This window comes from Tamandua tetradactyla, chromosome 15 (genome assembly GCF_023851605.1).
Source record: "Tamandua tetradactyla isolate mTamTet1 chromosome 15, mTamTet1.pri, whole genome shotgun sequence".
NCBI lineage: Eukaryota > Metazoa > Chordata > Mammalia > Pilosa > Myrmecophagidae > Tamandua > Tamandua tetradactyla.
Genome location: NC_135341.1, coordinates 77,793,359 through 77,804,638, shown reverse-complemented (window position 1 = coordinate 77,804,638; position 11,280 = coordinate 77,793,359). Strand labels below are relative to the sequence as shown.

Here is an 11,280-nt window from a genome sequence, read left to right as displayed (position 1 = left end):
TCCTGCTCTCGGGCTGGAAAAAGCCCATCCTTCCCAACACATCCTATCTTCTCTACAAGCCTTTCCTGAGGGGCTGAACTCCTACCACATTCATTGTTTCCTCATTTGACTCCTCAAATCACTTTGAATCTCTATTTTACAGTTGCACGTGTATGTACTGTACACGTGTATGCAGCGGTTCTCCTGACCTTTTTTATTCTACATAAAAAATGATTCTACCTCAGTCAGAGATTTGTTAGGTATGTTTTATGTGGCTGTTACTATATCAATATATTGTGCATATAAAAATACATTAAAAATAGGAATTAAAAATGATGAGTTAGAAAATATTTATAAATGAAGATAGATTCTGGCCACTGCCTGCCAACGGTCCTGCCCCTTCGCAGGGCACACACAGTCCGCTCTGAGAGCACCAAGCTGCACGGTGAGATGTGGGGCATGCTGCAGTCTCCTATTTCCTCTGGGTTTGTTTGTGACCAAGTATCATGTTACATGCATGGCCGGTGCTCAGTAAACATTCGTGAGGGAGATAAAGAAGCAGCCCAGGAAGGTTTCGGAACAGAGATGGTGTCCCCACGCCATAGAGGGCTTAGACTTTGGAATCGGCCAGATTCTAAGCCCAAGTTCCAACTCTGCCCTTTGCTCGGCCCGTGACCAAGAGCTCCCGGCCTTCCGAAACCTCCACTTTGTCCCCAGACGGGGCCTACAGCGCTGTAGAGACCGAGCAGGCGGCACAATCTGTACATAGTCCGCCGGACTCTGCAAACAGCAGCTTGTTCACACCGAGCGAGCCGCAGCGCCAACCAGCCGCGCATGCGCAGGAGGGCTCGTGGGGGGAGGGTTTTACACATGTTTAGGGGGGAAGCGACTGGAATGTCAGCGCGGGAGAAGGGGGGCTTCCAGAGAGCCCCCGTGCCCTCCCGGGGTGCAGATGAAGCCACCGGGTAGGGGCAGGGACTTGCCCGCGTCCCCCCAGGGGCCTCGAGGCAGGGCTATACCTGGCACATCCTCCGACACCGTCCAGGCAAGGGATTTATCTGGTTTTGATTCTGAAAATGGTACTTAGGGAAAACTGTTATGTGACCGGGTGGTTTCTCCCTTCACTTAGTTTTTCTTTCTCTTTTTTTCTTTAAATAAAGTTTATTACATTGGCTCCCTATTAAGTAATATTTATTGTAAAAATTAGAAAACTGTAGAGTAACATTTTTAAAGACGCTATCAGTATTGGCTCATGAGTTGTAACAAATGTACCCGGATAATGTAAAATGCTCAAAACATGGGAAACTTTGCGGGCGGAGGTGTGCACGGGGACTCTGTACTTTCTGTGCAATTTTTCTTTAACCCTAAATTTACTCAAAAAAATAAAGTATTATTTAACAAACAAACACCACCACATTCCCACTGTGGAAAGAAAATCTTCATTAACATTTTGCTGAATTTTTTGCTAGTCTTAAAAGAATTCTATGTACCATTAAAAAAAAACAGTTGCAATTTACATATATAAATATATGTTTGTCCTAGTTTTTCACTTGACATCATAACATGAATATTTTCCTGGTTATTACAAATTCTACATGCTGTCATTTGTAAAGACTGAGGTACCCCCATGGAGCTGTTTCTTGCCCCTTTTAGGAGTCCATTTCAGCTCTGGGGTCTGTCCTTGTCGCCTTCCCAGCTGCCAGGTGTCTCATCCCAGCACAGGGCTGGCTCCCTGAGACGTGAGACTCAGCAGGAGGCCAAGGCCTGTGTTCAGAAGACCTGGGTGCCAGGCCATACGACCCTCTCGCCAGGTATGAGTCACCTAACCTCTGAGTTTAGCCTCTCTTTGAATCACGGTTAACAAGCAGCTCAGCCTCACGTGGCAGCTGGGAGGGTAAATGAGACCCTGGCTCCGAGGCTGCTGCGTGACTTGCCCAGTTGTTGAACAAACCTTGGTTTATTGGATTCATCAGAACTCTTCAGATGTCAGCAACAGGAAACCCAGCTCAATAAAACTCAGACCATAAAGGGAATCTTGGTTCTCAGAAGAAAGAAGGTCAGCTGCCGAGGTCCAGAGGGGCCCAGAGCCTGAAGGAGATGGCCACAGCTCCCCACCCCATGACCTCCGCCCTCTCGCCTGTGGCCCCATCCCGAGGCAGGCTCTCCCCAGGACAACCCAGACACCAGCAATGGGACTGGTGCTGGCAGCCCAGAAGGGAGCACCGCTGGATGCCCCATCCCAGCAGAGGCCTTGTTCACATCTGGCCACATGTCCTCCTGCCCCACTGGGGGTCAGCCCGCCTGGAGCTCATAGCTTGGAAGGGGAGAGGGGTGGTACCCCACAGGAAGGTCAAGATGCTTTCACCAGGAGGTGTGCACGGCAGAGGTCCACCTGGTTTGTCCCTCCTACTGCTGTGGCCGGAGGGAGATCCTCAGGGCAGGTGAGGCCTCCCATGAGATGGAGTCCCTGCACTCTGGTGTGGGAGCACTGCGATCTCAGCATCCGCAGGTTGGAGTCCTCCCTCCTCGGCCTCCTGGCCTCCTCGCCTCCTCTCGTGCTGGCTGCGCAGGGCGGCGGTGAACAGTCCCTTTCCCAGTGCCCTGCAGCAGGGGCCGCACCTCCAGGCAGGTGCTCCCTCCCAGTGACCCATGAACAGGGAGGAGGCCTGGCTGCCAGTGACTTCACCAGTTGACTCAGTTCACAGTACACATGGCCCTGGGTGTGCTACGGATCTCAGGCCCAGGTGAAGTGCCCCCATGGAGCTTTGATAGGCCCAGGAGTTTGCAGCTGAGAAAGCACAACTCAGGGGGTGGAGGCGCGGGGAGCGGATAGAGCAGCAGAGCAGGTGTTAAAGTAACCACCGGGCAGCCGGCCTGGGAGCTGGGGACCCCCTGCAGCTCCTGCACCCTGGGCCTGGCCTTGTTCAGTTGGGAAAGAAGGTATGCGATACCAGAACCCTCTAGCAGCCCCACCCCTCCACCAGGGGATCAGCCACTGCTGTCTTCTCTGGTGGCATCCTGCAATCTGCACTGGTGTTTGTACTTGGTCCCTGCCCTGAAGGCTCACAAGCTGCCTGATACGGGGTCAGTCCAAACAGTGCAGCCGGGGCGTGGGCACGGCAGGGCAGGTGAGAGAGAAACGGGGCTCAGATGCCCACGGGAGCCATGGAGCAGGCGCCGAGGGGGCAGGAAGGCAGAGAACAGGGGGCCAGAAGCCTTCCTGGCAGGTGAGGAGGCCACAGACCTGGGTAGATGCGGCAGGAGGACAAAGGGGAATGGGTGGGTCCCAAAAGCACTAATGAGGAAAAGGGAGACCCACCCAGAAGTGAGGATGGTCAAGTGAGAGCTTGACCTCAGACCTGGATTCAGAACGAGGGTAGCAGGACACAGGTGCCCCCAGGGTGATGTAAAAGCAATTACATCAGGCCATTGAGGAAAAATTCCAAAATTGAAGAAGATACTCAGCATTCCTGCCTTAGGGCCCGTGCGGGCTGACCCTGCCGGGTGTGAGGACTCAAGGAGTGGGCAGAGGGGAGGAGGGGAGAGGTACCTCACACCGGGGAATGCAGAGCGTTTCGGGGAGGCCTGAATGTGAGTGTGTGCGTGTGAGTGCATGTGAGTGTGAGTGTGTGAATGCATGTGAGTGGGAGTGTGTGAATGCATGTGAGTGGGAGTGTGTGTCCACCTTGTCGCTGAGACCCAGGCCCAGGACTTGGGCTCCGGGGAGGAGGCGTGGAGCTTGAGGATTGGGACGGGACCCCCAGACTCCCCTGAGTGCACCCAGGGGAAGATTCAGGATGGAGAGGGGAGGGCAAGGGCGCCCGGTGGCACCCCTTCGTGGGCTCCCAGCTGTCCCCCGAGGCTAGGGGAGGACGGGGCTCCAGGCCAAGCTTCTGAGGGCTGCACAGGCATGTCCCCTGCCTAGGCCGCTCCACTGCGCCCCTCAGGTCCGGCCTGGGACCACGCGTGGTTGGGGCCCCCCCTTCCCCCGACCCAGCTCCCACAGGTGAGGGAGGGGCCCCAAGGTCTCCCAGACTCCACCCGCCTCAGAGTAGAAGTTCCTCCTCCTGGGAGAGAAGTGGGGGGCGGCCAAGGAGGGAACCAGGGACCCGGAGGGAGGGGCTGCTGAGTTGCAGAGAAAACAATGACAGCGGCGAGTCCATCCGATGGTGGCCCCCTAGAGGGGCGCGTGCTGCACAGAGAGGGTACACACAGTGCCCGTGGCCAACGAGCTGGCAGGGTGACCGTGAAGCCCAGACCTCGATGACGCAGGCGAGAAACCCAGCCCTTACTGGTGGCGGGTGCCGGGGTCGGGTCTCTGACCCACAGTCTTGGGGCTGGATTTCTTCTCCAGGGCTGGGAGTCGGGGTGGAGGAGCTCGGATCAAGGCAGCCGCACCTACTGCATCCTGGGGTCACCCCACACTGGCTGGGGCAGCGCGATGCATCGGGGAGGCTCCCTGAGCTCCAGGATTGTCTGGACGAACCCTGGGGCCAGGTGGGCTCTGCAGCTGGTGTAGTCAGGGCACGCCCCCCTGGGTGCCACCTTCCTCTACGGAGGCGGGAAGGGAGCCCCTGACGGGGAACAGGGGCCCTGAGTGCCAGAGACTCTGCACGAAGAATGAGTTTGAACATCAAGGAGAAAAACACCTCGGGAAATTCAGACCCACGAACTTAGTGATTGCACTGCTGGCATCAGGCCCAAGGCAGAGAAGCTTTTGCAAAAAGTCATTCATCAAGCAGCACTTGTAAAAGATGAAAGTTAAAACCTGCCCACTCTCCCATCCCAGCAGAGGTGTCCTCACGGCCATTCTAAGACGGATGTGGAGTTCCCCTCGCCACGGAACCCTGCTACCCAAAGGTAGGATTCAAATGGTACACCAGGATTTTCCTAACTAAAACACACGCTTAAGCAAAGAATTAGGAAAAGCAGTAAATTTCAGCAAAGTTGAATCATGTGGAATGATGGGTGATTTAAAGAAATATTGTGTCTTCCTCAGTAGAGTTCAAGTTCAGTTAAATTGTTTTTGGAAGAGTAAAGACTACAGGCATCGAAGCAAAGCCCTGGTTCCCTGTTGGCTCCCCCACTCGGAGATGACGGGACCTGCCGGGCCCAGCCCGGGCGCAGCAGGACACAGCAGGTGCACGGTGAACCCGCAGGACGGAGAGGCAGGACATGAAATCCCTGCCGTCTGGGCATGGCTGGCTGTCACGCGGGAGTGGTGAGGAGTGGGCACACCGGGGCGGCCCGTGAGAAGCACCCCTGGGGGGCATGAGCCGAAGCCGGAGTGGGGAGTGCAGAGGGTGGGGCCAGGCTGCCACCCCCACGTGAGGGGGCCGCAGAGGGAGCAGACGTGGGAGGGTGTGGCGTGGAGCCTGCCGGGGTGTGCGCCTCCTGCCAAAGCAGTGAGTGGCCTCCACTGGGTGAGACCTGAGCTGGGAACCTGGCCTCGGGGAACTGCTGCATGGAGGGAAATGGAAATCCCATCAAGCACTCTATCCCACAAACATGCACGGGGCGCCAGCTGGGTGCCAGGCCCTGTGCCCAGCGGCAGATAGCCCAGGTAAAATGCAGAGGAGCTGGGGTCCCAGGCAGCAGGATGACCTGGTGCTGGGGTGCCCCTCCGTCTCCACACTGTTTCCCCAGGGCTGGGGTAAAGTCTGCACCAGCGTGTGAGAGCCCAGTGGGCCTTGGGTCCTGAGAGGGAGGAGTTGGGGGGGGGGCTGTGTCACATGGAGGAGGGAATGGCAGGCAGTGGGTGCTGTATGACCCCACGCTGGAGGAACGGAATACGCATAGAGAGGAGAATGGGGGAGCAGGAGGTTCCTTGGAGGTGGACAGTAGCACCCTCCAGAGGGCCCAGTTGAGCTCAGACATTCAGGAAGCACCCACTGGATTGGCAGCGGTGCTGGCAGTCGAGGTGGCTTCACCGGCAGGAGAGCCGATGCCAGCAGGACGAGGCTGAAGCCAGGAGGTGGGTGAGGGGCCTCCAGGAGACCTGGGGCAGAAGGGGTGGGGGCGGGGAAGGCAGTGGGAGTTTTGAGAGACAGCAACGGCCTTCAGGCCTCGGGAGCAGAAGCCCTCCCCTCTCGGTCTCTGGGGTCTTTCTGAAGTTTATTTCAGCTCATTCGAATTTAATAAACACTGTTGAGCAACAGAGTAGGCTGGGCCGTATGGGAACACAGAGAATGAACACCTGGCTCTGCCTCAAGGAGCTCACAGTGGAGTGGAAGGAAGGCGGGTCACTCATAACACACGGCACCAAGCACAGTGGCTGCCCAGCGCCGTGGGCCTTGCTGGGGGCCCAGCGTTTCAGGCATCATCTCATGTCTGCTTGACAACAGCCCATGAGTTGGGTATTCCTATCTTCTCATTGAGGAGAAGGCACTGAGAATCAGAGGGGTGCAGGAGCTATCAAAGTGACACAGCTGGTGGGAGGGTCAGTGGCGGTCAGTTAGGGCAGTGGTGCCCTTAACCACCACACATACACTCTCAACTGTGACCTTTGAAAATAAAGGCTGGGACATCCATGTGCAAAAGGGAGGGGCCCTGAGTTTCAATTGATTCCTCTGTAAAATGGGGATAACGATCTCAAATTGCCTGAGTGACAAGGAATAATGAGCGTGGCAGAACTGTACCACTGCAAGACATGTTTCCACTGTTGGTATGGGGGCCCAGAACAGGCAGTGACATGAGCTGCTCCGAGAAGGACAGAGGCCAAAGGTAGTGAGGCAGGCAGGGCAGGCAGTGGGGACTGTATGAGCAAAGGCCCGGAGCTGTGAACTGTGACTGCTCCACCGGCTGGAGGTGATTCAGGGCAGAATGGAGAAACTGTTGCCGCTCAGTTCCTTTGTCTTTCTTCTTCCTTCCACAACCTTGGGGTTCTGTTTATGCATCCTCCCTTCCGGTTCCACCTCAACCCCCCTAATCTGGTCTCTGCCCACACCAACCACTGGAAACACTCTTACCAAGGCCCTTAGTGCACCCTGTTGCAAGCCAAATGACCACTCCCCAAGTCTTATCTTTCCTCTTCGGCAGCCTGGACATACTTCTCCTCTCCCTCTCATTGAAACGCTCTACCCCTCTGCCATATCAACACTCTTCTCCCCTGGCTTCCTTCCCTGCACTCTGTCCTCTCCTTTCCTGGCTCTGCTCCCTATGCCTCCCCTGGATGTTGCCATGGCCTGGCAGGACCACTTCTTATCAACCCATTCTCAACGGAAGACTCATCCCTTCTTGAAGTTCAACCATCACCTCCATGCAGGCTCCCCAAGCAAACCTCTTCAGCCCAGCATCCACTCTGAGCAACAGACCCATAGATCCATCTGTGTGCTGGCTATCTATACCCACAGGTCCACTGGACATTGTGGACCCCCACTAGTTGCTCATCCTTCTGGGTCCTCTGTGTCAGGGGTTGTCAACATCAAGGTGGGTTGCCCAAGCCAGGTCCTGGGAGTCATCCCTACGCCTCCCTCATTGACACATGAATGCCATCTTCTTCGAACATCTCTAGAGCCTTTCTGTACTCCCACCGCCATCCCCACTGTCACAGTCCAGGGCTTCATCCTATCTCTTGGGATTTCTTCTATACACTGTCCCCATTCCACTCCTACCCATTTCCAGAAAGGTGCAGGTGAAATGGAAATCAGACCAGGTTCTCCTCTGTTCAGAAGCCTTTAATGACTCCCCATTGTGCAGGGAATAAGGACCAAACTTTGTAGCATGCCACTCAATGTTCCAGGCTCTTCTCACACATTCTCACTTTGCCCGTTTCATGCTCCAACCAGACTGAAACCATGGAGCAGATTTACCCTTCCTTCCCCTAGACCTCCCAATCCCTCTAGTCCTTAAGGCTCAGCTTGAGAGTCACCTCTTTCAGGAAGCCTTCCTATTGTTCCAGGATGAGAGCCCCTCTTCTTTGCTCCCAGAACAGCTGTGCATATCTCTCTTCTCCCATCACACTGATGCTTTCTTTTTCCAGCTCTCTACCCTAAGACCACAAAGTCTTTGAAGTCAGAGACTGTTCTTGTGCTTTGTTTTTCTACAGTGCTAGAAAATAGGTGCTGAAATGGAATGATAGAAAGTCTGGAAAACAGACCCTGGGTATGCTCTTTAAAGGAAATGGGTTAACTCAATATGCAGGCACTGAAAGTTGAATAATCAATATCCTTTCTCCTCTTTTCCCTAACAGAATCCCAGTTTTGATCAGGGGATGCAGTAGTGTTAAACAGCTACGTTTCTTAGCTTTCTTCACAGAGGGTAACCACATGACCCAGCTTTGACCAATGAGACTGTCGAGGATGCTGGTCTCAACAATGGCAGAGGTGTTAAGGGGTTGAAGAAGCAGGACGAGGTAAGGGTGGGAGAGGCTGACCCTCCAGGGGCTTCTACCGGAGACTTGCTGCACAATGAGGAGGCGCCTATGATGACTGTGGCCTTGGTGCACCCGTGACCTCGGCCTGGATCTTCTCTCATCCCTGCTTGGTTTCACTTGTGAAGTGAGGCTGCTGGAATTGATAACTTTTTTAAGGGTGCAGTGCTTCGAGTCAGGGCCTTGGAATCAGGCAAAGCTGGGCTCATACGAGTTGTGTGGTTTGCGTAGGTTGATGTTCCAGGCATGGTCATCTGTACAATTCAGATTGTGATAGTAGCTCTGCCTGTAGGGCTTATGCTGGGATTGCGTGAGGTCATCAGGTGCTCAGCAGAACGTCTGCTGCACGTTAGCCACCCACCGGGGGTCTTTCAGGACCCTGCCCAGCACACAGTGAGAGCTCCGTGCTGACAACTCTCCTTGTGTTCCATGTTCTCCAAGAGGGCAGGCGGGAGACCTGGAGCTAGGGGTTCTGGGTCTCCAGCTGCCATATGGCTCTGGAAAGCCTCTGGATGCCCCTCGATCCATGGGGGAGTGAAGTGGCCAGAGGCCACCCAATGTCCAGTGACTTCTTCCCCTGCACTGAATACAGCTGTGTCCAGGGACTTAGGGCTGCAGGTTGACAGGTGAAGCTTCTGGACACAGGACAGCTCAGATCAGGCGCAGAAAGGCATCAGACCTAGGGCAGAAATAAGAACCCTGCAAGATCCATCAGTCCTCTGACCCTCATCTTAGGCAAAGTATGCTGGGCATAGAGTGGCATCTTTTCCTAGGGGTAGGGTGTGGGCTTGGAGGGGTTGGGACTCCAGAGAACTAAGAAGCTGGAAAAATGCCTCCAGAACTAGATTCCTTACTGCATTTGCTTTGGCCCAATCCTCTTTTCCTTCTCTCAAAAAGCCTCACCTTCTTTCTCTTCTCTGCACTGGCCGTAAAAAAAAAAAAAAAAGAAAAAAAAATCTTGAGCTAAAAATGAACCCGTTGTACTATTCCAGCCCTGAGAAGGAGGTCAGTGGGGTGCTTCCCATTCGTCCATGGCCGGGCCTCCTCCGCAACACTCCAGCGCAGCCCGAGCCCTGCTGACACTTGACAGCGCCTGCAGTTTACCTTGGCTCAGGTCCAGAGAGTTCTGAGCCCAGCCCCGGGCGGCCCCCACCTCTCCACCTTGTTACCCGCCCCCTCTCCAGCGCAAAGAGCAGTTTAAATATAAATCAGTCCTCGACAGACACAAACAGAGCGTCGGCGAGTCTCGAAGCCATCACCGGAACTGAGAGCCCAGGTTTGCAGCGAGTACAAACAAGCCGAGCCCGGCTCCGTAAATCTCCCCCCACTCTGTCGGGAGGGGCTCAGGCGTTCACTTTCCCTCTACAACCCCCAGGAACCCCTCCAGGCCCTGACCCCCGTGGGCCCCTCCCCAACCCCTCCGCCCGGTCCTCTTCCAGCTCCCTCCTACCCCAGACCTCCGGCCCCTGTCCTGCGCCCCGGGCCCCGGCGGCATCCACCCCACAGCCCCGCCCCTCCAGTCCCCCAGGCGCCCCCGCCCCACTGCAGCGTGTTGCCCCCTCCAGCCACCTTCCCTCCCCCTAGGGTCCCGCACCCACTCACTCACTCGGCAGGCGGGGCTCTCTCGCGGGTTCAAGGCGAGCTCCGAGAGCAGAGAGGCGCCTCCCGGGCCGCGCGCCGCCCGGGCGGGGAACGAGGTCAGGCGCTGGGGGCCGCCGCGTCACACCTGTCCGAGGGGGGCGGCAGCGGCCGGGGCGGGGGCTCGCGGCGCCTTTGACACCGGAGGGAAGGAGGGAGGAGGGAGAGCTCGTTTCATCATCGGCGGCGGCGGCGGCGGCCACTTATAAGAACTTCTGGGCGCGCACTCTCGCTCAGTCTCGGCGCTGCGCGCTCGCTCCGGCCACTGCCGCCGCGCCCGCCACCCACCCGCCCGGCCGCCCCGGACGCCAGCGCCCCGGCCCACCGCTCCTGGGCCCTGCCGCCGCCTCCTCGGGCCGGGCAGGAGGGGACGCCGCCCCCCGCGCTGCTGCTGCCGGGCCGCCGCCTGACCCGCCGTGGCCCGCCACCACCATGGGGCTTTTACCCAAGCTCGGCGCGTCCCGGGGCAGCGACGCCTCTTTGGGCCAAACCAGCCGCTGCTCCCGCTCGGTCTTCTGCAACATTAAGGTGAGCGCAGCGCCGGCGAAGCCCGGGAGGCCCCGAAGCGCCCCCGGGTCCCCTCCTCCGCCCTCGGTGCAGGCTCCGGGACGCGTGTCCGCCCGCCGGGCATCGCGGGCGAGGGCGCGCTGGACTGGCAAGTGCGTGCTGGGTGTCTCTGTGTGCTTGAGTGCGCACGTGCGCTTCTCTGTCCTTGGCGGGGTAAGAAACGGGTCAATGAAAGTAACAGCTTATTGGGACAACGCTATTCAGATAGTCCTGGCACCAGGTGAGGGAAATGTCCTTTTTTTGGTTGAAAAAGACAGAAAGAAGAACTCACAGAGCGCTTTTTCTGTCTTCTGTGGACAGTTGGGTAAGGGGGTGGGCTTGGAGGTACCCGAAATAGCATCTGGTTAGGGACAGGCTGTGGTGTCCTTGAGATGGAGATCAGAGCTCATCCTCATTCTCGGATGGGCGGCAGAAGGAATGTTTTCCATCCCCCAGTTTTCACCTTCCTCAGGAGCTGCCGCTCTGAAGTTCTGCTACCTCGCTGTGCTGTCCCTGGAAAGTGTCCTTGGTCCCAAAACTCTCCCTTAGGCAGCAGCTTCCCCAAGCTGGCCACCTTCCTGCGTACTTCAGGGATTTACATTCCTGCCCTGGAAATGGCCCCTGGGAAGGTTGAAGGCTCTCTCGGGTCAGTGATGGAGAACTGGTGAAGAGAAGAAGGGAGCGCTGGCAGCTGTAGGAGGAAGACACCTTCTTCCCCAGGGGTCAGGAATGCATTCCACTCCCTC

General features: G+C 56.7%; 1 protein-coding gene across 2 annotated transcripts in view; it reads left to right on the top strand.

Annotated features, from left to right (window-relative positions):
• The first annotated feature begins 10,391 nt into the window (after positions 1–10,391).
• The window catches only part of SLCO2A1 (solute carrier organic anion transporter family member 2A1), a 91,908-nt gene continuing 91,019 nt past the window's right edge, over positions 10,392–11,280 (top strand). For both annotated transcript variants that reach the window (XM_077130162.1, XM_077130163.1), the window contains exon 1: positions 10,392–10,516. In XM_077130162.1, coding sequence (XP_076986277.1) covers positions 10,421–10,516 — 96 coding nt within the window. In that variant the 5' untranslated portion in view covers positions 10,392–10,420. The remainder of the gene's footprint in view (positions 10,517–11,280) is intronic.